This window comes from Alexandromys fortis, unplaced genomic scaffold, assembly GCF_014885135.2.
Source record: "Alexandromys fortis isolate MF-2015 unplaced genomic scaffold, M_Fortis_MF-2015_v1.1 scaffold_30, whole genome shotgun sequence".
NCBI classification, from domain to species: domain Eukaryota; kingdom Metazoa; phylum Chordata; class Mammalia; order Rodentia; family Cricetidae; genus Alexandromys; species Alexandromys fortis.
Window position 1 is genome coordinate 5,278,995 of NW_026067922.1, and position 27,468 is coordinate 5,306,462.

General features: G+C 39.8%; 1 protein-coding gene and 1 pseudogene across 10 annotated transcripts; one reads left to right on the forward strand and one right to left on the reverse strand.

The window, feature by feature from the left end:
* Nucleotides 1–6,139: 6,139 nt before the first annotated feature.
* On the reverse strand, nt 6,140–6,590 carry LOC126501360 (40S ribosomal protein S13-like; annotated as a pseudogene).
* A 2,935-nt stretch (nt 6,591–9,525) lies between these two features.
* On the forward strand, nt 9,526–27,210 carry Nt5c1b (5'-nucleotidase, cytosolic IB). Of its 10 annotated transcripts, none has more exons than XM_050141999.1 (10): nt 9,526–9,558; nt 11,125–11,215; nt 11,614–11,735; nt 12,663–12,800; nt 13,886–14,398; nt 14,572–14,739; nt 16,064–16,193; nt 18,881–19,003; nt 19,362–19,546; nt 26,749–27,210. In XM_050141999.1, the coding sequence occupies exons 1-10, from the start codon at nt 9,526–9,528 to the stop codon at nt 27,076–27,078; spliced, it is 1,833 nt and encodes a 610-aa protein (XP_049997956.1). In that variant the 3' UTR covers nt 27,079–27,210. The 10 variants fall into 10 exon arrangements, with proteins under 10 accessions (XP_049997956.1, XP_049997951.1, XP_049997953.1 ...); XM_050141994.1 differs by having other exon boundaries at nt 11,125–11,214; nt 11,562–11,786; XM_050141996.1 differs by having other exon boundaries at nt 11,125–11,214; nt 11,562–11,735; nt 12,663–12,809.
* Nucleotides 27,211–27,468: the final 258 nt, after the last annotated feature.

A 27,468-nucleotide genomic window follows, 5' to 3' on the forward strand; every position in this document is an offset into this window, starting at 1 on the left:
GACATCACCATGAGGTCATGACCTACCAGCAAAGTTTCGGCAGACTCCAGCTGCATGACTTCTCACTGACTCTGCATTCTTTCTATCTTTACACACATACACACACACACACACACACACACACACAGAGAGAGAGAGAGAGAGAGAGAGAGAGAGAGAGAGAGAGAGATGGATAGATAGATAGATAGATAGATAGATAGATAGATAGATAGATAGATAGATAGAATTTTCAGCCTGGCTATATTCTGTTAAGTCATTGACTGAAAGCAGTTTATTAATCAATAAAAGCAACACATATATTCCCACACCAAGCACCAAACATACTTGAGGAGAAAGAGCTGATTTGGAGGATGAAAGAGAGACTGTGCAAGATAATTCTAGGGAATTTTATTATTCTAGAATGCAAAAGAATACTAAAATAATTAAGGGATAGTTTTAAAAGTACCCTGAGACAGACACAAAAAGTTTTCTGTTGGATAAATATGAGATAAACTTGAGAAACAAAACAGTGGCAAAAAAGTACACCCATTGAATAATAGAAGTGTCTATGAGCTCATACTCATAATATAGAAGAAGAAGAAAACCTAATTGTTTAATGTGGTAGTTAACACAGAAGGCACAGTGAAGCTGGAATCACCAATGAAGATATAAGCAGAGATAAGACTGGCTGAAATGAGTATCAGTTTCCCAAATTGCTCAGAGAGCAGCAAACATCTACAGAAAACCGGCACAAGGGAAGCAGTGGTACCTTTTATTTTACAGGGGAGGAGGTGGTAGGTACCTAAAGGCACTAACTGAAAAAGACAAGGAAGCTGTCTATGTCAGAGCCAAATCTTTAAAAACTAAACCATTTCACTAAAGCTACTTTGCCAATTTGTAACACCAAAGTACAGAATCCAAGCAGGAGCAGATTTGGGACTCTAGGCTGAGATGTGCTGCCATCAGGGGCATTGGTCACCTGCTGGCACTCTGCAGTTAATGCCAGTGGGTAGTGAGGCGACCCCAGGAATACACTACATACTCCTCAAATAGCAAACACATATTTTCTCACCATGTAGGGGGCTGTTGCCAGGAAATCCCACAGACCCCAAAGAAAAAAAACAGGCCAAAGAAAAACAAAGAGGCAATATCCCCCATCTTTTGTCCATAGGACACTGGAGTTCAGGTCAGGGCCCTCTGTAGGTGGCCTTGGGATCCAGAGGAAAACCCAGTTATAGCCCCTAAACTGTATTTATGCTGGTGAGTGAGGAGGCAGGGGTCCTGGGAAGAGGCCAGGTATCGATGTTTGTTCTAAGTATCATACTTGATTCCTCCTTTCCCTTCTGAAGTGAGTATCACTATCATTCTTAGATTATAAAGGAAAAGATGGGAGGTTAGAGCATACAAAAACACATAGCAAGGAGCAGCATTAATCTAAGAGCCAGAGCTGTAATTGCTGTTTCATTCCTTAGCAACGTGTCACTCCGGGAGGTGAGCACGCCACTGGGATGTCACCGTTCCTAGACGTGCAGGCCATCACTGCACAGGAAACGACAGTGAAGGCAGGCACATCAAGATGAACCCTCACGTGCTGATGACTCAAGTTCTCTGCTTATTCTTTTGAAAGCTATCTAATACAGAAAAAGTTTTCTTTTCCAGCATTCCTTCGTAGATCATGGGTCTCTCTCTTGAGTCTGTCAAGGATAAAGAGGTCCTCTCTCTGCCGTTCCAGTGAAAGCATAGCATTGACAGCAAAAGACTTCGAGTGTCACATAGAATGGCTCTACCTACAGACAAGCTTCTGGGACACATGCCTTTCTGTCTGTATATACTGTATTTCCAGGTGTAGCCGCTGCTCTACAGTGTACACACATGAGTCCCACTTAGCTCTTGTTCAACTGGCCAGCCTGAGCAGGAAACAGCCCCCACCCTGGATGAGGCGTCCAGAAAGTTGATTAATGACGTGAGGCAGAGTTGGCTGAGGAGGAGAGTTCTTCACATGCTGTTTTGAGAAGAGCTATAGCTGGGCCGAGGAAAGAAAGGTGCGCTTTGTAAGTAGGAGGTGGCAGGCAGCAGCGGCTAATTAGGTTTGGGTTAAGGCTGGTGGGTGTTGAACATTCCTGCTAATGGCTGTTACTAATGGGAAAAATGGGATCATTTGTTAATTTTACTTAAGAGTGGGTGTTGAAGGCAGGTTGGAAAAAAAAAGGTGAGTATGGACCATTTGGGCTAAACTGGATGAAAAGTGGAGAGGAAAAAAGTCATGATTTTTGTAAAAAGAACAAGATACCAATTTTGCATTGGGACCAGACTATATTGCCTTTACGAAAATGTGGCCACCAACTTCTATTTAACCAGGCAGATTTTCAAGCCCTTTAGCTGTCTTCCAATACATCTTTTCTCCCTATCCAATCTATAGATATGTTTTGTATACTGCTTGTCTTGGAGATATGTTAATAAGAATGTCTGGGCTGGGGATGTGGGTTATTGATAGAATGTTTAGTGTTCAACTCTGAGACAGATTCTGCTATTGGGGAAAAAATGGGCTTCTTATGTATTTTTACCTCCGTGACTACATTCAGATTTACAATAAAGCTATTGGGGTATTGGCGCACACATGCGTGTGTGTGTGTGTGTGTGTGTGTGTGTGTGTGTGTTTGAGAGAGAGAGAGTTTGATTCCTATTTTACAAGTGAGAAGATAATTAATATTGTGTTTTTTAAAGCTTTATGTTTAATAGAACATCTTTACATTTGCAATCCTTTTTGGTAGAATTTTTAAATTATTTACTAGATTACCAATATTTTGCATGAAAAAAAATTCTTCCCTAGTCCATCGAATATTCCATCTCAGTTTTCATAGACAGAGTTATTTGTTCCTCTGATTCCATGGTAAGCCCTCAATGTATGGATAACCAATATGGACTGGACCAAGAGCTGTGAACTTCAATGACAACTTATTCTTCACTGGAGATATCTGAAGAACACTCCTTTCTGCTTGGAATCTGTAGGACATGTACAACACAGCCTTCTTCCCCTCTGACACACACACACACACACACACACACACACAATGTTGATGTCACCATGACCTAAGAAGGGCTTGGTATAGACACTTGGCTTTTAGTAAAATTTTAGACAAGGAATCTCCATTTCATAGCTTTAAAAAAAATATTCTACAAGTGTGCGGAAACACGATCCACATGATGGGCTTCTCATCCTACCCTAAGATTTGAAGAGACACAGGGTCCTTGGCTAAAGCTCCTGCTTGGAAACCACAAATACATTTGATCCAGTTCTTCCGTCTCTCTAACTAACTGCACTGGATTTCAGGTGACCTATTGTGATGGTAGATGTAGAAGACACGGTCACTGTAGACAAGGAAGGATACTATTATAAACATTAGAGGCCCATAGGACTGAAATGGAATCGCTATTGCACCAGTTGTCACATTGGGATTTCAGGCAAGTTGTGTCACTCTGTAATGCTTTCTAGTTTTTCAAAAATTGGAAATCAGTGTAAACTATACAATATGCCTTCATATGCATAAGGCTGCTTGTTCTCATGGCCTATGCTATATCAGCCATGACTATTTCAACCCAAACTCAGGATAACAACACCCCAGAGTTTAAATCACTAAAAAAGCCACTGTGATCCCCTAAGGTCTTGGATGAATGCTGTTGCTTTGCTCCTTAAAATCCTGATATAGTAACAAGTAACACCAGCTTTACACACACACAAACACACACACGACTCCTAAATTAACCATATAACTATAGCAGATTTTTTTTAACTCAAAACCATTAGACCTAAAAGAAATAATGATAAATTAAATGGTATGAACCCATTATCCTGTACATGGGAGGAGAAGAGAGGAAAATGGAGAAACTGAGGTTAATCTGGCCACATAGTAAGATCCAGTTTCAAAAACAGAATGTAGCATTTTAGATATTCTTGGAAATCAACCATAAGAGGTATCTCCATTTATACAAAAAGCAACTGTATCAACTTTATTTTATATTTAATTTCAGAAATACTCAACAGCTATCTTTGCAATATGAATCCCTTTAGGTTTAGAGGAGCACCCAGGTCTGTTCAATTTCAGTTTGGAAAACAATTACCTCAGAGGAAACAGGAAAACTACACTAACCATCCAAAGACATGCAAACAAAAGGACTTAAGCACCTGCTCCAAAACTTCTGCACATATTATTAACTTTCTTAGGCCATCCTCTTGCCAACCAGGACATGTCTTCAAATCAAATGCCCAGAATTGCCTGTATTTGCTGAATGAATAAGGGTCATCACTGATTGTCAACCTGAGAAATATTCAAGTAGCCAAATGTTTCAAAGACTCAACAAGGTAAAGTCAACGGAAGAAGTATGTGGTCACATCCTGTAACAGCATACAGCAATACCACATCCAGAATACTGACATTGATAGGATCAAGATACCAAAATAGATCTTCCATGTTATTCTATTATAGCTACATCCACTTGCCCTGACTCGCTTTTTAATCCTGACAACTACAAGTCTGCTCTTCACCTCTACTATATGTCATTTTAAAAATAGTATACATATGGAGTCATAGTCACACAGTCTACTACTTCTGAAGATGTTTTTCTCTAGAAAATAATCTATGTGACTAGATGTATTGATAGGTTTCTTTTTTAACTGTTAACTAGTATTCCAAGAGTGGATATATAATAATTAAATTATTAATTAGCTTGCAGAAATCTCATTTTATAGGCTCTCCACATAATCTGATGCCTTCTCGAGTATGATAATGACTATTCCCTGGATAAAGTGCTTACAAAGGCAAGTAAGGAAAAGAAACAGCCAATGGTGTTGGAAAAGGCAGATACAAAAAACCACAAGTTTGAGACCAGCCGGGACTACTAATTTAGGAGCTAGAGAGATAAATCAATGGTTAAGATCTCTTCTTCACTTCCAGAGGACCAGAGTTTGATTCCCAGTGCCCACAATAGACAGTTCACAACCACCTGTAACTTAAGATACAGGGAGATCTGATCCCTCTGACCTCCTAGGTCATTTGTATACACACACAATTACACACACACACACACACACAATTACACACACACACACACACACACAATTACACACACACATACACACACACAGTACATAATAAAATGAAATCTTCCAAGAAATATAGCAATTCTCTTTTTCACACCCTGTGCACTGGCATTGTCTCTCTAAAGCAAAAGAAAATGACCTCTCCCTCCCACCTGCACCAGTACTGTTCACACCGGGCCCTGCGCCTTTCTCACCACTGCTAATAAATTACTTCCCTAATAGATTCATGTATCCATTAAGCAAACATTTAGCAAAGTGCCTGCAAGTTAACTGTTCTGGAGCATGAAGTAACAGACATGAGAAGGATACACAGGCCATCTCTCAAAACCTCCTTTCACTTCAGTGAGTCCAGGAGATACGATCCATAAATAAAATCTTGTGAAATCGAGTCAGGTCAAAACAGCTGTTGTTAATAAAAGTAAAACAGGGTAAGAGTTATAGAAGTAATGAAAGGAAGGTGCTGGTTTTGACAATAAAGACCTCTGTGAGGTGCCAAATTGAAAGTGCTCTAACTACCTGCTGGAAGTACTAACCATTGTGGGATTTGACTTCATGCTAAAGAATTTTTTGTCTGGTTAAATGAAGAAGCAGAAAAAAATATTTGTAATGAAGAAAAATTGGAGATGTCCCCAAAATTCAATAGTAGGAAATTCCTTATGTTAATTATTATAGATTCAGTCTGTAATGTTATATAGTCATTTAAAGCTACAATTATCCAAAGCAAGTGACAATATGAAAGCAACATTTAATATTATAAAAGAAAAAAATAAAAATATTTAATTGTATATACTATGTAATTCTTGAAATATTTGAAAGAACAGAAGTTAAAATAGATAAATGAATTCTAATAACTATATAAGTATAGAAAGTTCAAAGATTTTTATAGCTCTGATTATTTTTATCACTTGCTTTGCTTCTTTTTAGAAAAGTTATTTTTATGACGACTTCATGCGTGTTTATAATGCATTCTAGCTACTGTCTCTACTCTTATCTCTACCTGTGCTCCTAAATCTAACTTTTTTTTAATTCAAAGTGATTTTATTGCTTTATACACAACAGAATTTATGCCACTAAGGCGGAGGCTGTGGATGACCCCTATTTCCCGTTGGGTGGGCGGACCTGCTTAGTCTTACAGTAACTAGCCTAGGAATTCTGCTCTCTATCAGATCAAACTGAATTTAGCATCCTTATCCTTTCTGTTCCTCTCAAGATGCCTTCAGACAGCAACTGCTTTCTTAATCAAATGGTAGAGATCCTCAGGGAGTCTAGCAGCAAGGCCTTTGGACTTAAGGATTCTCAAGATTTTATCACCAGTCACAAAACAAACCTGTGCCACACCATGTGAGTCCCTCAGGATCACGCCTATCTAGGAGGGAGTAAGGCCTTTCTTGGCCAGTTTGTAAATCTGCATCTTCCCATCACCAGACAACAGCTTCAGCCACGTGGGGACACTCAAGCGGTAGGGCAGTGCAAACTGGGAAGGGGCCTTCCCGGGAGTAAGCATGCAACCCATGATGACGCTGGAACTTTTGAAGTCTCATCGCCTCTAAGCCTCTGTTTCTGCATAACTGAAAGCACGTTAAATACAGCAGTAAGGGTTGTTGACATTTTTTATGCGTTCCTGTGTCTTTAGACTCAGTAAAATGAGTAGACCTCGGGACATAAAAATCTATTAAGGAAACAGAGCCACTCACCGCCATATTTATTTCCACAGGGTAATAACGGTGAAGAAAGCAAACCTTTGCGGTCTTCCCTGAATAGCAATTTCCTCGCTGACTCGATCTTTGTCTTACACTTTGAACAGCTCCAGACTAACCAACAGTCTACTAATATCTCCAAAAATTTCAGGAGATGTGTGTCACTATGGTCCCTGAAAATAACAGCTAGAGGAAGCATGACCCGGTGGAAACTGTGCCCCAGAAATCTTTCTGAAATACCCTGTTGAGAAAAGTACTGTCAACTCAATGGGTAGACCTTCGTAACCACTGCACGAAATGAATGTATTTGCTCCAAAGAAATAAAGAATGCAGATTTACAACTCTCTAAGTTTTGTGGTTTTCTAACATTCCTTTTCAATCCCTTTATGGATCTCCTTTAAAAATTATATACAACTGGAACTGGCAATGATAATTAAATCATTAAAACCAGTCAGAGGTGGTCTTCGAAGGCCACACAAAAATGTCATAATGATGTTTCAATTTGCCTTTATGAGCAAGGGTAAACTTTTGGGAAAAGGAATTGTAGCCAAATAAATGACTTACCTTCTGTGCATATGTGTGCTTTTTCATGTTTAATAACAAAGTTAAGAAGTAGAAAATAATATAGGAAAATAAATCTAAAAATAATCATGAAAGGGCTGTTTAATTTCACCTTCAGAAATTGAATTGAAACAACATAGCTATACATTTTGATTTTAATCCATAAAATAATTTATGTACTTATTACAATTATATTCTAAGCCAAGTAGTGGTGGTACATGCCTTTAATCCCAGCATTCAGGAGGCAGAGACAGGTGGATCTCTGAGTTTGAGGCCAGCCTGGTCTATAAAGTGAGTTTCAGGATGGCCAGGCTACACAAAGAAACCCTATCTTAAAAAAAAAATCCTATTCTTTCACACACTGTGAAATATTTGAACTATGTAATTGCAGGGTTGGCTGGAGAAATATAGAAGAAAGTTGATAGGGTGGTTTAGAAAGTCCAGCAAGAAATAAGTCTGGCTTAAGCTATCATCCCTGCACAACTTTTTCTCCTGCAGTCAAACGCTCTACCACTGAGCTATAATCACAACACCTGTAGAAAGCAAGTTAGCCTTTCCCCACAGTGTGGCATGTGTCAACTGGCTACTTCACCATGCTTGTTCCACTAAGACTACCATGTGTGGGATAGGAGGAACCACAAGATTGACATTTGATAGCTCATAAATCTAGGTCAACAAGTGTTTTCATATTCTGTCTTTATAACTATATATCAGCCATTTCTAAATTATTTAAATTTTTCTACATAGGTACAGTAACAGAATGATAACAAAAATTATGAACAAATATAATAGCTAATTTCTATTGTTTATAAATATTTGGATACTCTACAATATTTCAACAATTACAACAAGTGTGGTGTGTCTGTGTTCACTGATAAGGATGAAAGTGGGGGTCATGGTCATCGTTGTGATGTCTTGCTCAATGGCTTCGCCACCTTATGTTTTGAAACAGAGTCTCTCAGTGAACCTGAAGCTGGGCATCTATCTCATCTCGAGAGGCTAATGAGTGCCTAAGGCCACCTGGCTTTGCCTTGCTTAGTGCTACGGTTCCAGGTACTCCCGGCATGTACAGCTTCTTACAGTAGTGCCGAGGATCCAAATTCAAGTCTTCATGTTTATCTAGCAAACACTGTACTCACTTAGCTCATCTTGCCAGCACCAACAATAACTTTTTAATGTTTCTTCAATTAACTTCTGCATTTTGTGATTAAGAAAATTGAGATTAGGAAAAGTAACCAAATTGCTGGAGATCCCAGAAAGATATGGTGGTAGAGGCCATGGTGGTGTAAAAGAATTCAAATCTGAGGCAGGAATTCTTCTACTCACTAAAAGATCATTTGGAAAACGTCTGCTATTTAAACCTGACAATCAGTAGCTTCTATGAAGGTCAAAAATTGGTCTCTGTCTTTGATGGTTTCAATAGGTCAGGTTGGCAGGACACATGTATCTTTCCTACATTTGTGTGAAGATTAAAATCAGAACAGAAAGACACAGCGCCTGGTGACTTGTCTTGGATATGGTACTCTGCTCACACAATAAGGAATGTATATTTCAAAGGTTAAGGACTGGGCTAACATAAAGACAGATAGACGTAGATAGTATAGTCAAGATCCTACTATGTCCAGCCAGAGGGAGGAGCTTTGACAGTAGTTTCCTTCAGAGTCTTTGCCACCATAAAAGTGAGCCACACACTAAAGCAAAGCTCCGAACAAAACTTCACAACTAGAATCGAGTCTCAGCTGTCAAGAAGTTGCCAATTTTGCAGAAAAAGACAATTTTTTGAACCCACAAATGCATTTTCTATTCATTTCAACAATACCAGAAGATGTACAGAACCAAGAATGAATATGAGGAGTGTCAAAGTAAGGTTTTAGAAGACTAATAAGTACTGATTTTGCTGCATAGTAGACATGTGAGCAGTTTTCACATCAACTCCTAGAGTTTCAGGAGAATGGCTGTAAGTAGATATGTTGAAACAGGAAAGAAGGCCATGACTCTATTCAAACACACATACCAAAGAAAAGCATAATTATGTATTTGTGACATCAGTTAGTTACCATGGAATCACACAGGATGTCATAAATTTGGCATTCTAAATTCAGAGCTAGACTGAAGCAGCGAGGTGATAGGAAATGGGGTTGGAGAAATGAAGACCTTGATAACAACAAAAGCATCCCAACAATTGAAGAAATGAGTCAAACATCTTTGAAACAGAAAAAGAAGGTGAATGAGTGACATGCCCTTGACTCTTACCGGGAGGCGGAGGACATGTAAACATTAGTCCATCCTTTCTCTCTGGGAATACTATGAAAAAACAAATAAGCCTAGATCATGGTGGCACATAAAGGGGAGTGGCGAGAACAGAAGAAAGAGGTGGAGTGGGAGAGTGTAGGTCAACCTAGTAAGCCAGCATTTGTTGAGCATCTGCTCACCGCTAAGATGAAGAAATAAGTTCAACTACTCTGTAGGACAGAGATATAAACAGTACAGTTCGGGGCTCGGCGAAATGTGTATAAAGACACGGGGGAACGTTCAGTTCTGGACACAGACTGGGATGAGTTGAGCTTTAAAGATTACTGAAGAGAAAAATGGTTTACACAGAAATGCCAAAAGGAAAAGCTACTTAGTTTAAGTAGAATGTAAGGCAAAGCGTGGAGAAAATGAAGTAGGAAGTAGTGTGGGGGGGTCCATCCTAAGGTTCCTGGTGTGCCTGAGTAAATATAGAGTTGATCCAGGAATGAAGTCAGCTTACATTTAATTACAGAGATGAATTTGGAAATGGCTAGGCTTTAAAAGCCTAGAAGGATGACCTGTGACCTAGCACAGAGCTAAAGAAGGGTTGGAGTTAAATATCTTTTGAAGCTAGAAGTAACAGAATATTATTGAGACTGAAATGGGGGCATGGGAATTAATTGATGGAGAGAATTCAGTCAGTTCAATAATTATGCAGCTAAGCCACTCCTTGAAGTCACAATGTCATTCATCTAGCCTGGGGGGGGGGGGAGTTGACTCCTGGGCAGGCAGGCACAGGGAGTAATGAATGAGCACAGAAGTCTCTGTGGCAACATTGGTCTAACATGTGGAGCTCCAGAAACAGACATTTAACATGCACAAATTAGCATAAATCAGTACAAACAGTGTTCTAATAAGTACCTCCCAGTTAAAAATGAAACCATCAATATTTAATTATGCTTCCATGAAAGAAATGGCCATCCTATCTGTACTTGATTTTTCCCCAGAAACTTGTTTATAGGAAATTCCCTTTTCAGATAGATGCTAAGAAACATTGACATTCAGAATATGTTCTGCCAATAAGTTCGTACAAGATTAAAGTCATTGTAAAAATCAGGTTAATATTGGTCAGGGTCAGTTAGATGAGTTTCTGTTCTATATGGAAAAATGAAAAGTTCCATAATTAGCAGTCTTAAGAAAAACAGAGGGGGAGAAACAGCTATTCTGCATTATCAACTTAATATTGGAATCCCAGAGTTGCTGACCCCTGGTAGACTCTGGTTACATTTCTCATGTTATCATTTTTAATGATAATCACTGCTCATATTCTGAGCCTATGGAATGACTGAGTCATATAGCAACATGCCTATGTAATTTTTATTTATAAAATGTATTCTACTTGTTAGAATGAAAAAGAAATTGTGTTTGCATATATTTTTTTTTATGTTGGCAAAGAGACAATGTTTAGACATAACTTACCCTTTTTATTTCCAAACCCAAGGTTTCTAATGTCTCTGAGAACCAAAATTAATAAACATTCTTTGTTTCCATATCAAGAATGAGCCTGGGATGAGATACTCAAAAGAGAGTCTAGATGCAGAGAAAAGAAAGGATCCTGACAAAACTGGCGCTCGTCTGAGCACTCAGGTGAGCTACTCTCCATAGCACAGCCAAAAGAGAGAGCAGAAACCACAATGGGAAAAAAAAAAAAAAAAGCGAATGAGAAGAAAAAAACTCCGGAAGAGACACCTGAGCCATTCAGATCCACACCATGGGGTAACTAAGGTCCAACGAAGCCGTCAGGGATACACTCAGGAGAAGCTGGCCCTTGCCCTCCCTCCAGTCCACAGTCCCCTGTTTCATGCAGAAGGCGAAGTATAGAAACATCATCAGTCTCCTTTACTCAGCCAAAAGGAGGAGACTGGTCCCTTCAGATTAGGGAGGGAAGGGAAGTCTGGCCATCTCATTGACCCATTTTCTGCACAATCTTTCAGATGAGGCGTGCAGGCTACCCGAATCACTCGCTGAGATGTTGCCCCATGCGGTATCACCACGCCTGTAGACGCTGCCTTTGTGCAGCTGAGGGAACTAGCCCCTGTCGCACAATACGTATTTATATTCACATGTGCCTGTTGTGGGAGCAGGGCCGGCAGATCACCATGATCAGGGTGAGCAGAGATCTCATGACTAATTTGGGAGGGGAGCCCCAGGCACCCTGGGTAGGGGAAGGATACGGGACAGGAACAAGTCCACTTGCCTCCTCTCCAAGGCGTCACTATGAGACAGGCTGGCAGGTTGTAGGCACTTGCTGTAGCTGTCACAGGTCCCTGCAGCAGCCGGGGCTTGGGTGCCCGTGCCCTCACTTTACAGGATGGTAAAATCACAGCTGTGAAATTTTAACCTATATTAGTAGCTTGGTCTTTAAGGGAGAATGTTGCGGGGTGGAAATGAGATCAACTCTGGTATGTGCCATAGTAGAAGAGTCACGGGTGGGAACTCTGAGCTACTGCATGGACTTCTTTTTCTTTTATTCCATTTAACATTCCACCAGCAGTTCTCCCTCACATCCCCCCTCCAGCCCCTCTCACCTCACCACTAGCCCATTCCCCCATCTTCTCCTTCCAATGGGTAAGGGCTCCCATGGGGAGTCCACAAAGTCTGGCACATTAAATTGGGGCAGGGCCAAGCCCCTCCCCCCTCCATTAAGGTTGAGCATGGCATCCCACCATAGGGAATGAGCCCTAACAAGCTAGCTCATGCACAAGGGATAGATCCTGGTCCTACTGCCACGGAAGGGCGCCTGAGATAGATCAAGCATCACCACCCACAAGGATTTCTTAATATTGGATGCTCATGTTCTTCTAAGTGGATCTCCACTTTGTAACTTCATACTGAAGTTAGGGCTGGGCCAAAGCAAGAACAGTCCAACAAGGACCTAGAAGGACCTAGAATAAATCAAGGGTCATAGAAATGGGGGCAAGCATCTTCCCACTGGTTGCTGCTGATTTTAGGCCTGACACGGTTATTCTATGGGCACACGCATATAAAGAGTAGGTGTTTAAGAATTAAATATCTGGGTCTCTTCTCTTACACAGGGTTCTCAAGAAATACCTGTACCTAACACAGACTCTCGAGGGAACATTGTGCGAAATCAGTGGTCCCGAACATCACGGAGCCCATCCACTGGCGCTCCCTCAGTGGATGAGCCCAGAAGCAGGAATAGTATTGCCAAGGTACAGCTAGTGATGGAAGAGAGGAATGGATGATAAAGAATGACAGATCTATTAGGACTTAATGTTCAAAGCGCTGAGGCCCTGTAGAGTAACCTGCTAAAGTTTCCACACTACAAAGTGAGAGAGAGCAGTATTAAACATACCCTTTAGCTGTGTGTTCCCTGTCCTTCATCCACACAACAAATACAACTGGGTATACACGACTCTCAAGAAAGGAAAGGGATGAAAAAAGATGAAATCAACAAAAAAGAAAAAAAAAAATTGAATGGCATTGTGTGTTCTGTAGGCCCTTAACTGGGCCTGACCGCAGAAGCAAAATTATGAGATTCTTTTCAGGTACATGGAAAAGAACAAATCCATGGGACTGATACACACACATACACACACACACACACACACACACACACACACATCCACAACACTTACATTCTGTCAGATTTGGTCCAATAATCTCACCAAGAATATCCTTCCACACATGTGGAACAAACATAATTGAAGGCAATATGTGAATATTCGTCTGATAGCAACTTGCAGAGCAGCCCCAGCAAAGGTGTTCTTTCTCTAGAATTCCCCCCTGCTTGCTTAGATAGATAATCAGTTCTGCTGTTATCTTAAGGCATACCAAACCTGAAACCATGTGACCCCCCAGACTTCCCAGCAGTCACAGGCTTGTGGCAGGGCAAACAGACCCAGAGAGGATCAGGATAAGTCAGGCATTCTAGAGCCAGTGGCTTACCCAGTTTGCACATGAAGCCGGCTGGAGTCGCTGAGGGAGGCAAGGTCTATGATTGATGTTGCTTATGGATAAAAGGGCTTGATCGTATTTACTCAAAACCAAATAGCAGATGCTACAAGGAGCACCTGTGATGTGCCTTGCGAGGTACAGGTATGAGGGTAGAACAGTCTGTCCATCTATACAGTCATCTCCAGTGCCTGCTTGGTTGCTCTATGGCCTAGTTAAAGGAGCTAGAATGAACTAAGATTCATCAAGGTCTAGGAATCCGCTAGAGCTAGGAGATGCAACGTGGAAGACTAGTATGTGCATCCTCGTGGTTCTGGGCTTCAAACCCCCATTTCTTCAGCAGGCCCCCAACAGCACCGCGACCTCTCGAACTTCCTCTGCATCCCCCAGCCAGCATGAGGCCTCGCCTCCACCTCAAACATCAGAGAAGCTCTCCATATCGCAGACTCCACAAACCAGACCTATCACCCCGCTTGACTCACAACCTCCCACACCCCCGGAACCAGAGCCCAACTCCAAGCGGACTTCGAAAGTGTATGGGGGCAGTGAACCCTGGAATCTCAGAGAAACCAGAGATACTAAAGAAGGGCAGTTACGGGACTATGCGCACAGCTGTGACTCTCGAGAGCTGATAATACCCAAGTCTCATTATCCGCGTACTCCTCCTACTGAGTGGAAGTCCTATGTCCAGCGCCGCCTGCAGTATGGCACCTCAGTGGACGTGGACCAGGAATGTCTGTCTGAGGCCCAGCAGCGGCAGCGGCAACAGATGGAAGAAGATGAGGTGGACGAGGCCTACTGGACATCTGTGAGCATGCTATATGAGAAGATCCCCAGTTGTGCACGGCCCAGGCCGGTGAGACTGCTCAGGCCTCAGGCATCCCTGGGCTCTCTGCATCCTGACCCTCGGATCCCTCCCGCTTACTTCCTAAGGAAGTCCCTCCCATCTTAGTCCTCTTTCCCTTTCTCGCTGCATCCCCTACTCCTCTCTACCTGTGTTGACTCTCTTTTCCTTGACCTTCTCCGCAGCCCAAACCCAAGCACGCCATCACCATTGCTGTATCTTCCCGGGCACTCTTCAATATGGTGGACGACAGGAGAATCTACGAAGAAGAGGGTCTCGAAAAGTACATGGAGTATCAGCTCACCAATGAGAACGTCATCCTGACCCCAGGGCCCGCATTTCGGTTTGTCAAGGTACGGTGTAAACTCCCAAACAGGAAAACTCCCAGGGAGATTTTCGGGAGTGTCCCGGTCTTCCCGAGAATCCCCACACCATCTTTATAATTCTTGCCCCATTCTAGTTGACCAAGTCCCAAAGACTTCTGGAATTGTTGAGATTTTTTTCCCCCCAACCTGAATCCATGGTTTCAGATCAGGGCTTTCTTAAATGGAGCCCTAGTTTTCTGACCTTTTTAACAAAAGCCTGTTTCCTCCATCCATGGAGAGGTAGAAAGTAGGAGAGAGTTAACAATGGCCCTGAGCAGCAGAAAGAAATGCTTTCTTAAAATGATGGAATTCACTTTACCTGGTATGACCCTCAAATACAGCAAGAAAATCAGGATGCTCCTGACCCTTGGCATTGTGAAGATGCTAAAAAAAAAAAAATATGTAGTACTTACAACTAATCTCCTATGTAAGTTAGAGGATAGTCACACCCTCAATCACACACTATGGGAAAGCCAATGACGCTTCTATGGTTTGGAGTAAAAGGTGTTTGCAGGACATGTAGAAGCATGGGGAGAAACCACAAGCCTATGAAAAACATAAGTTTAAAAAATACAAAAAAAATAGATTAAGGGGCTCGCAAGAAGGGTGTGGTGTTAAAGGGTGACACTGCTGGAAGAGGACCTGACTTTGGGTCCCAATCTCGATATAGGGCAAGTTACCACTGTCTGTAACTACAGCTCCAGGGAATCTGACACATTGTGGGCACTTACATTCTCACATGTGTGTGTGCGCGCGCGCACGCGCACGCACGCACACACACACACACACACACTTAAAAGTAAATGTTAAAATTAAAATAAATAAATCACAGCCTATTATCTCCCTTCCATAGCAATTCAAAAACAAAACAAAGCCATTGAGATTATTAATCAGCCTCGATCTTTTTTCCTGCATTCGAGTGACATGCAAATTCCCAAGCCTTTCCCAGTTCCTCACAATAAAATCAGAATTTATAAACTAAGACAAATAGACAAACCAGAAGGCAAATCATAAACGGGGTAAATAGCCTGATCTTTTTCTCTACCCACCCATGAGATAATTCTAGTAAGCAGAATCCTGTAATAACATCCCAAGGACATAACCCATCTGTGCCATGGGCATGGACGGAAACCTATGTGTGGGAGTCATAAAACATAGGAATGGTAAAATAACCATCTCTTAAAGGAACGGCGATTGCTTAGCCAGGATTCTGTCGAACTTGATCCCGGCCCTGCCGAGGTGCTGTTTCCTCCTGCTGCCTAACGCCTACCTTGCCTCCCCTCTTTCATATGCCCATGTTTGTAACCTGCAGGCGTTGCAGCATGTCAACTCCAGACTCCGCGATCTGTATCCTGAAGAACAAGACTTATTTGATATAGTACTGATGACTAATAACCATGCCCAAGTGGGAGTACGGCTTATAAACAGCGTCAATCACTATGGTAAGTAAAATAAATACCATGTGGGAAGACCAGCTCACAGCTCTGCAAAAAAGAGGCCATGCTATTTTGCTAACTGTGGCTTAAACCGCTGCAGTGTCTTTGATACCGACAACCCCTTCTGCGTGGGGAATGTTTATTTGCCTATGTCAGAACAAGAAAGGCCATGCTCATTTTTAACTTCAGCGCAGAGCTGGCCTCAAAGCTCTGGACTTAAGTTGTCAAGTGTGAATTTCAAAGTCTTAATCCCAGGTCCTCAATATATTTCTCTGCTTTATGTTTTTCACTTCTGAACTTGACTTCAAGGAGCCGTCAGCCCAGAGGCTTTTTCTGGGAGATCAAACTTTTTCCTCACCACAGATCCATGTTAAGGGTTTAAAGGTTTTCACCTCCCCTTCCACTTCTTAAAATTGGATGCTCCTGGCTGCCCTCTCTCTCCCACACACAAATCATATTCTTACCGGAAAAACTGTCTTTATTACTTTACATGGAAAAATTTTATTGGCGCTAGCCTTCTGAACATTTCTATCAATGTGTCATTTTCTTGTCAAGTTTCCCCTTTTATTCTATTTTGAAATTACGTAACATCCTCTTTGGGAAATCATTGTCTTGTTTGCTAGTAATGAATCTACTTGTGGGTATGTCACATAAATATCAGGTTTAACTTGTGCACATAGAAATCCTAGGTTTAATTAGGCATTAACCAAGGTGTATTACTCAAATTATTGAGTTTTTTTATTATTTCATATGACCCTAATTATAAAATTGGCACATGAAATGTATTTTAATAATGCAACCATATATATATATATATTATAAATTGAAAAGAGAAAATTTGTGTCAAGGGCTCTGAGAGGTATATAATATTCATTCAGTAAATAAAGAATATTTTGATGCATTTTGTTTGTTTGCACATAGGCCCTTACTAGGTAGCTCAGGCTAGCTCTAGATCATCTTGTCTCAGTTTCCTAGTACTGGGATTATAGGTGTTCACAATCATACCTAGTCTTATTGATTAAGTTTAAGTGATATTGGTCTATCTGTCCTTCAGCATGTTAAAAACACAGAGGTTTCCAGTTTCTTCTGTAGCAATTCTGTTGATAAACCAGTCGGTACACCTTTCCTTCTTGCCTTCTCTATGGAATTACAGTCGTTACGTTGGAAGGGTTAGTAGTTTACCTCTTTAGAGTACAGGAAACAACCTGTGTCTATCTCTACTGTAGTCTTTGCTACAGTTTACATGCCTGGCTCACAGTAAACTGGGACCCCTTTGAGAATAAAACAAACAAAACAGTGTTTTCATTCAGTTTGAAGTCCTAGTGCCAGTACATATTTCCCAGGATATTACGTTGATGTCACTTAAGGGTTTATAAGATCCACTTTTGAGTCACTTATACCCAACATTGGATCATCTAAAAATTTGGTAACATTTTATTAATGCCAAGCAGATACTCCTACCCACATTGCTGCCCTTTGAGTCTGGTCTTTAAATAGCTCACTAAACCCTGGGTTTTGCTTTATCTAGATAGTGTAGTTACCCAATTTATCCTAAATTTAAAGCTGAGTGTGAATAAGCACATAGAATTATATCATATGCATGACCATCTCACACCGATGAATACATTTTTTTAAATACAATCCTAAATTCAGACTTTTATACATAAATCTTCACCAAAACTTTGTATTATTTCCTTAGAATAATACTCTCAAAAAGGAATCACACCAACCCATTCTTTCATTCATTGCATATTCAGATGCTGGCTTTACAAAAATCTTTTGAACAGACCATTTTTTTCTTTTAATTGTTGGAAGGTATTTAAAGGTATATTAATTGGAGTTTGAGGGCATAGGCTTGTCATGTCAACTTTTCAGAAGACTATGGCCAGAAGCTTGAACTCAAGGCCTACCTGAGTTACACAGCAACATAGCAAGTTGAAAACCAATATGAGCAACTTAGCTGTATCTTACTTAATACTTTTAAAAAAATTAAAGGAACATGGTAGCTCATTGGTAAAGTGTTTGCCTAACATATATTATGCTCCTAGTATAAGTCCCATTACTGAAAAAGAAGAAAGAAAATCCAGAGAATATTAATCTCAATCTGCTAATAGCTATAATCAAATATTCTAGTCAAGAAGGAGTGAAATTTTCTGATTAACTTTAGAAAATAGTTTAAGCCCAGGAGCAATGTATTGTTAGTACTGCATTAAAGAAATGCAGAAGTGATATTTAAAATAAGGATATACCTTTAAAGTCCTCTTTCAATAAGCAAGAAAGAGGCTTAGTTAAGGAAAGAGAGGATTATCATAGTTAAACCTGCGTGCTGCAGTCTGCCCTTTGTCTGTGAACCAGCAAATTGGTCAAGCCTTTTCAGCATCCTTTTCTATAAGGAGAATAATATACACCATGTGATTTTGAGTAAATCGACATGGTCTATGTGACTGTGTTCCATAAACTATGTAGTATACCAAGCACAGAATATGAAGTGTCTAGGAGGTTTCCTCATACTGCTGCGGTGAAAGTCATTTTCAATTTTCAATAATTTATTAGATGATAATATCCAGTTAGGCTTACAGATGAACTCACATGGATTAACTAATACGAACTTTTATGCCTCCAGTAAATGTCATTTGGATCAATGTTGTATCTTTACTCTGGACCATAACACAGTCTTTCTCACCCAAAACTAGGTCTACTAATTGACCGATTCTGTTTGACGGGTGGGAAAAGCCCCATTGGCTATTTGAAGGCATATCTTACCAATCTGTATCTTTCTGCGGATTCTGAAAAAGTACAAGAAGCAATAAAAGAAGGTAAAGACTTGAGTTTATTCTTCTAGCTCCTAAGGTTTACTCAGATGGTCAGTGGCCTTGGATTAGCTTTAGGTGGCTCATCACCTAAAGCTTATTGGGTCTTTGGCACCCCATAGGGGTTTAACATTCCTGGAAGGGATCATTTCAGTGATTATTCCACAACTCATGTCCACCCCCCATTCCGGTATAAACAGAATCAGTGCATAGATCTCTGTTCTGAGATTGTTAGTTATGGACAGGAGTGGAATTATGTGGCTGTTGCTACAGAAGCAGTATCACCATGGGGGAGGAGTTTTTACTGTAAGAAAATAAAACCCATAGGCTTAAGAAGAGCGCTAATCTCTCCATATGATTTCAGGCATTGCCTCTGCAACCATGTTTGCTGGAGCCAAAGACATGGCTTATTGTGACACACAGCTCCGCGTGGCCTTTGATGGGGATGCTGTCCTCTTCTCTGATGAGTCTGAACATATTGCCAAGGAGCATGGGCTGGACAAATTCTTCCAACATGAAACATTATTTGAGAATAAGCCTCTTGCTCAGGTAAGTTTACCAAGCTCGGTTTCTTCATCTGCTTCTCTTCCAACATGTGAGTATAGATATTGGTCCTTGTGATGGAATTTTAATTAACTTTAGGTGGCCCCTCCAGTCCCATTGCGCTCTGCTCTCTTCTGTTTGTGAATTCCTTACTTTGGAACATGTACTGCTGACAATGCTGGCTTTCAAATTGAACATTCTTTTATTTATTCTTTTGGAAACACTTCTGTAATCCGTTACTGATGAGTTAGCCCTCTTCAAGTCCTTGTAATACAGCACAGCATACCAAGAAGCTATTCCAAAATCTTCAGCCCTCAAAACAGTAAGGTACTTTCCAATACACACTCAGGAAACATCTTCTGGGGTTGTCAGTCTGTGATCCCCAAATTCAAGAATGACACTGTTTAATTCAGAAGAGCTTCAAGACTAAAATCTTGGATCCAAGTAAATAATTAGCCTCAACATACCTAACAAGCCCAAAACAAGTATTTGGGGGTTTTGGTTTTGGTTTGGATTTTATTTATTTTATTTTATTTTTTTTGGATTTTCAAGACAAGGTTTCTCCATGGATTTTTTTTTAAATCCATTTCATGACATATTAAAATTCAAGATCTGAAATGGACATTTGAGCAGAAGAAAAATAGAAGCATGAAATGGTATCCAAACTAAATCTGAACTGATGGATGATCCAGTTTCACACTGAATCTGATCCACTTAATGTTCAGTAATATCCATGAGCACAGCCAGCCTGGCACCCATCCCTGTCCTTCAAAGGACTATCAGTCTTCCAGTAATGTGTCTGTAGGATCTTTGCAGATATCCTTTATCAAGTTGAGGCTGCTGCTATTCACTGTGCACTTTTAAGAGTTTGTAGAACAGATGTCAGATTTTGATTGATGCACTTGTATCATTCACTGAGAAAATCAAATGGCTCCGGAAGTCATTGACATATAAATTCACTGAAGGCTTTTTAATTTGTTGAGGCAGTTCCGCATTGTGGATACACTCGAGATGGCCATATAGTGAGATCCTTTTTATATATTCCTAGATCCAGTCTGTAGAATTGAGAAGTTGTCTGCCTTCGTATGTATGAGGGAAGTACTCTATAGTTTACTCATGATATCTCATTTTAGTAGAGTAATAATGGTTTCACAAGATACATGAAAACTAAGCAAATTTTTTGTAAGCATTTCTAAACAAACTAGCTAGGTCTGAACAACATTGAAAACCACATACACACACACACACGTGTGTGCATGTGCTTCTCTATGTGTTGTAGTGTGATGATGGGGTTGAGGCACATGTGACATGGTGTGCATATGGAGGTCAAGGGACAACTTTGTGGAGTCAGTTCTCTCCTTCCTCCTTCATGTGAGCTCAGGAATATACCTTTTCTGGTTTACAAAGGAAGCGACATTTTTCCTGAACTGTCTCACCTGACCTTGAAAAGCCTTTAACCTGCTGTTCATTCAGTCTTTGTTCTTCAGTTCATTCCTTTCTTTTGTTTATTACTTTGTGTTCCTCAAAGAGAATTACCAATTTCATTTCTCATTTTTATAATCATAAACTTGTAAATGTCTTACTAAGGCTTTAATGTTTGTAGAATAGAGATGTCTCTCCAGTTTCATGTCTAATATTAGTCGTCATTTTATTTTATTGGGTTTTTTTGTCAGTATAGGCAATGATTTAACATTTTTATTTACCTTTTTCCATGAGGTATCTTTCCTAACATTTTTTGTTTATTTTTATTAAGCTCTACATTTTTCTCTGCTCCCCTCTCTGCCTCCCCCCTTCCCTTTAACCCTTCACCAAGGTCCCCATGCTCCCAGTTTATTCAGGATATCTTGTCTTTTTCTACTTCCTGTGTAGATTAGAACCATGTATGTCTCTCATAGGGTCCTCATTGTTGACTAAGTTCTCTGGGATTGTGATTTGTAAGCTTTATGTCCTAACATTTCTATTCTGATGACTGAGGTAACTGATTGCAATCTTTTTAGCTTTTTGTTTTCTTTCTTTTTGGGGGGTTGTTTTCTAAAATAGGCTTTTGGAATTTTGTCTTCTTTGTAGACTGTAGTTTTATCTCCCTGACTTTTAAAAGTGGTACCATTTTATTTCAATTCAAAAAATATTTGAACTTATGACTTCCCTGCTGTTGGGGGTATTTACAGTTAAAGTAAATAAACGGCCAAATATTTGTTGAGGCTATTTTCCCCTGTACAGAGCTCTCTCTTACTGTGCACAAATCTTACACCATTGTGACCCGCCCCCACATAAAAGGTTTTTTATTTTGCTTTGTTGTGCTGTATTTTGTGCTGAGAAGGTTATAACCTACCAAGTATGTACTGTGTACTTCAAAAATAATACATTGCTGCTGTTGGAATGAATATTCTACAAGTGTAAATTAGATTAAGCATATTAATTAAAGTCATGCCAATAGTAATGTGAAGGTGTGTGTGTGTGTACATATAGAAGCAAGAGATGGATGTTAGGTTCAGTGCGAGTCTTCCCCTATAACTGTTCTTCGTGAGTTTGGAATTTACAATAACAGTAGCTAGACAGCAAGCTCTGGGCATCCACATGTCTCTGCCTCCCTAGGACTGAGATAACAGTCTTACACTGCCACCCCTGACTGGCTTGAGCTCCAACTTGGTTTCTCATGCTGCCAGCACTTAACTACAGGCACCGCTCTTATACCAGCTCACATCTTTAGATGGTCAAATCTTCTTGCTTGTTTGCTATATTCACAAGAAGACAGTATTGAAGCATCTGAATATAAGTAGAGATTTATTGATTGATTGAGACAGGATCTAATTCTGAAACCAAGGCTTTCTGTGAGCTCACTGAACTCACTGCCCTCCTGTGTCAGCTTCCCAGGTGCTGGGATTACAGGTGTGTTTTATGACCTCTGTCAGTTTTTAATCAGTTTTTGTATACTGTACTTTAAATCCCACATATTTAAGATTATTGTATATATTCTTTGTCATATTCAACAACTTCTCTTTCTCATGCAATGCCCGAGTCTGATATTCATATGTTCCTGTTTCTAGATAATGTTATAAGTATTATATATTTTCAGTACTTTACCTTCAACAAGTCCATGTCTTTTTATTTATTTTATATTTAACATATGATATATATGTTTTTTACATCAGTTGGAGTTGCTTATTATACAATTGAAAATCACTATTCTTTTCATTATTGTTTTAATTTCCTTAAAACTAAAGTAGAGTGTGTTGTTTACAATTAGGTTACGTAAATGCTAAACATTTGAAGAGGTTTTTCAACATATCTATTACTACATACAAGTCTTACTTACTCTAGTGACCAGAAAACATAGTTTGTATTGTACTTTGTTTGTTGTGATGTTTTCTGCTGTGTCCTGTGTTCTTGAAATCATTTAAGAATATGAGATCAGTAATACCTGTTTTAGTAAAATCTAATGTCTTCCAACTTTCCTCAACATGTCTTATCTTTTAATTTTTGTCTCTAGTTTAGTCACCATATTTCAGAATCATCTGTATTCATACTACTTATAAGTAATTAAAGATTTTCCCCTGTGTTTATTGTAAGTCTTGTAATACATAACTTCATGTAACTTTGATATTTGGTCAAACAATCCTATTTCCCTTGTCTGTAATATATGAACCTTGCCACAGACCACTCCCCAACTTGTTCTGTGCTGTGTTGACTGTTGCAAAGATGAGCGGCGAGCAGGCGGCATACCGCCCAGTTCCTGGCCGCCTGGCTAATCCCTGAAACAATTACATGAAAACTGTATTCATTTAAACACTGCCTGGCCCATTAGCTCTAGCCTCTTATTGGCTAACTCTCACATCTTGATTAACCCATTTCCATTAAATCTGTGTAGCACCACGAGGTTGTGGCTATCAGGAAAGATCCTAACCCACTTCCGACTCAGGCCGGAGAATCATGGTGTCTGCCTGACTCTGCTTTCTTCTTCCCAGAATTCTGTTCTGTCTACTCCACCCACCTAAGGGCTGGCCTATCAAAAGGCCAAGGCATTTTCTTTATTTAACCAATAAAAGTAACACATAGACAGAAGACCCTCCTACATAGACAGTTGACATATATTGATTTTATGTTCTTTACTATTAATTCACAATAACTTGATGCTCTTTTTGCCTTTGGCAATGACAAAAGGTAAGAATGAGACAGAAATGGTCTTTTATATATTTGTTCCTTTTAAAAATTGCAGGTCCTCTTTTAACATTTCAGTAGGACATATAGGTTAGCAAAAATTACTGTTTGCTTTCCTGAAAATTCTATTTCTTCCTAAATTTATAATTACATCATAGACAAGCATGTTAGCCTGCACCCTGAATCCCATAAGTCAGGACACAGAGACAAGCGGATCTCTGTGGGTTCTAAGGGCAGCCTAGTATACATAGTGCATGCCGAGAGACCCTGTCTCAACAAAATAAAAGTGTATTTTATTTTCACTGGTTATAGAACTGTGTGTTTCCTTTATTTTTCTTTAGCAACCTTCAGATGCCCATCCATGTTTTGTTTTGTTTTTTTCACACACTTCCATTGCATAGATTCTGACCTCATATGTTTTGAGTCTTTTATCTACTATGATTCTTAGTATAACTGTCTATTTTCACTAACTAATCAAGATTTTCGGTACATCTTGTTGGAGTAGTTTTATGTGTTCTCCCCTCCCCCTTCTATGTCTATGTGACCATGCAGGCACATGCTTACACATGGACTCTGTGTGTGTGTGAGTGTGTGTGTCTGCGTGGCATATGCCTCCATCTCTCGCTGTCTCTGTGCAATTACTTTCATATCTTCTTTGTCTGTGCATACATGTGTGCCTCTCTTCCTCTCTTTCCTAGCCCCATTTGTATTTGTGTGTCCCACAGCATTTAAATGTGTTGTTCTTTTTTACCTCTATATTTTGTCTATTTTTACTTACCTTCAAATTCATGAGTCTGCTGCTCATCATCTGAAGACATCCTTGATTTCTGGACAGTAATGCTTAATTCTAGCATTATAATCAGCTCCTATTTGCCAAAATTACTATTGTACTCATGATTGTTTTCTTCTGTTAAAGCAGATGTTGGACTTTTAAAGGGATCAATAAGAGTTCTTTTCAATTTTTCTATTATATGCTCAATACTTTTGTCATCATTAGTCTAAATTCTTTAAATTCCTTTTGAAAGCAATTTTTGTTTTATTGTATTCTCATATATATATATATGTGTGTGTGTCAAATATATATATGTATATGTATATATATAATTGCACATACACACACACATATATAATGAAATGCAAAGTTGAAGGCCTTGGTAAATACTGTCTCAATCTGCTCATTGTCATTCCTCCTCTTCTACTATCTATTCTAAGAGACCGAGTCAATGTAATCAAGAGTTGAACTACTTCTAGTTATTATTGTTGCTCTGGCTTTCTTTATACTGCCACAGACTTCAAATTCTTCTCATTGGTTCTAAAACTGTAAATTGATCTTTCCTTGGGTCATTCTCAACCCAAACTGTCAGGCCGTCTCTGTAAGTTTATGCAGAAAAATCACCAGACTCACTCTGTCAGCGGTTCTTTCCTTCTCTGCTTGCTTTGTGCTCCTGGAATTTTAAGATGGTGCTACTTTTCCTGAATCTCAGTGAAAGGATATGCCTAGTTAGTCTGGGATCTAACAGCTTTTCCTGTCAGCCCTAAGAGCAGACCACTTTTCATTTCTCCAGGGAAAGAATACCTGGACTGCCTGCCTAAAGCCCTTCTAACAACTTAAGCATTCTTCCCTCAATGTCTAGAGATCTCAATAAAGATTCATTTTTTTCCCAAATGCAAGGCTTTCTCCCTAACTCTTGTTCCAACTAGGATGTCCTTTTCTGTCTCCTTCCTTGCCTGCGGTGTTTCTCATGAAATCTAGTGAAGAGCACTGAGAAAACTTCAAGAGAGCACTCCTTGGTTAGTAGAGCACAGTGTTGTCCTTTATTGCTGTTTTAAATGTTCTGAAATTTTCACACTTGCTTATATAGTCTCTGGACTCCCCACATTGCTCTGGAAATGTACAGGTTTTTGTCCACCATCTTCCTCTGAAAGATGCCCAAGTTGGCTACCCTTTGATTTAGTTGTATGATATATGGAAGAAAAGTTATGATGTTCCAAATATCCAGGTATTTGTTATTAGGAAATGATACATAGTTCAGATAGTTTTTGAAATTTTAGAAAGATTCCAAATATTTTAAGTACTACATATAACCAGCAAGATGCCTCATCTGGTGGTAAAAGGTGTCTGTTCCAAGTCAGATGACCTGTAATCAATGTCCTAGACCCACATGGTGGAAAGAACCAAATCTGACAACATGTTGTCTGTCCTCCATATGTGAACCATACATATATACACACATACACACACACGCACACTATATATATTTGTAAAATATTCATAAAATGGGACAGTGAGGTAGCTTAGAAGATAAGCGTGCTGGTCACCAAGTCTAATGACACAAGTTCCATCTTATGCATACAATCATGGAATGTGTGTCCAGGCAAACCCTCACTCAGGTAAAGAAGGGAGAGCAAGCAGTATGGTTGATGATATACTAAATTTTCAAAGATTATTTCCATAAACATGTGTCCAGCATGTCAGTGACTGCATGCACTAAAGGAGCATAAAATATATTTACTCATGGATTTAAATGTAAAACAACAGTAAAGACCGGAGTAACATAGAAAAAGAAACAAACATTATGCCTTAATGTAAAAACTACAAACTTATATAGCTTTAAGACAGGGCTGGACTTAGGAAAACACATACCAGGCTAAGCAAGATGACAGTAATTTCAAAGGTAAAGATGCAGCTAACAGAAAAAAATGGGGAAAATGTGGTTTTGGTAATCACTAAAGTGTATTTCACCCAGTTACCACACTGGTTATGATTATTGTCCTGGCTTACTTATTTATAGAACATTCTTTCACACTTAAAATACCTTCGTTTGGATGATACATGATGTGGTTATCCAAGACTTATTCCAGGCATGCAAAGGAATGGCTGTGTATCAGGAAATACCTTCACATAAATGCAGAGAGTTTGGCACCATTCTGTCAGCCCAGAATCACTGTATGACAGCTGGTATCGTGTATTTTACTAGGTCATATAAGATCCTGTTTTGTTAGTAATCAGTTCTTTTTGCTCACCCATTCACAGCTGTTCTCTTTTCCAGGGACCCCTTAAAGGCTTTCTGGAAGATTTAGGCAAACTGCAGAAGAAATTCTATGCCAAAGACGAACGATTACTTTGTCCCATCAGGACCTATTTGGTTACAGCCCGTAGTGCGGCCAGTTCAGGCGCCCGTGTGCTGAAGACCCTTCGCCGCTGGGGTCTAGAGATAGATGAAGCTCTTTTCCTGGCTGGAGCCCCCAAAGGTCCCATCTTGGTGAAGATTCGGCCCCACATCTTCTTTGATGATCAGATGTTCCACATCGAAGCAGCACAGAAATTCGGCACCATCACAGCCCATGTACCTTATGGCATTGCTCAAAAACGCAACTAGGGATGGGGAGGAGAAATAAACAGTGACAGTCTGGTCTTGAAAAATGAAAGGCTGCGTTTTGGATGTCTAGAGTAATTAGGTATTTCCGCAGACCGGATCACAAGACTAAACCCCTTGTGGTGTTTTTTTTTTTTGTTGTTGTTGTTGTTGTTGTTTTTTCTTCTTCCTTCCTTCCTTGCTTCCTTGCTTCCTTCTTTTCTCTTTATTTTGTTGTTGTTGTTGCTGCTGCTATTGTAAAACATTTTGAACTGTCAAGCTCCAGTCAAGCTACTTCTCTGAAGGGTATTGAATCCCATTGTACCTCTCTATCTGTGTAAGTCATAATGGTAGCTCTTTAGATAAATTTAGAATTTGCATACATAAGTTCATAAGTTGGTTCACAAGAAGCTT

Coding starts and splice junctions, on each gene's coding strand:
- Nt5c1b (XM_050141994.1), top strand. CDS start 9,526: ATGAGTCAAACATCTTTGAAACAGAAAAAGAAG. Junction 11,215..11,561: donor GCGCTCGTCTGAGCACTCAG/GTGAGCTACTCT, acceptor ACAATCTTTCAG/ATGAGGCGTGCAGGCTACCC. Junction 14,740..16,063: donor CCGCATTTCGGTTTGTCAAG/GTACGGTGTAAA, acceptor TGTAACCTGCAG/GCGTTGCAGCATGTCAACTC.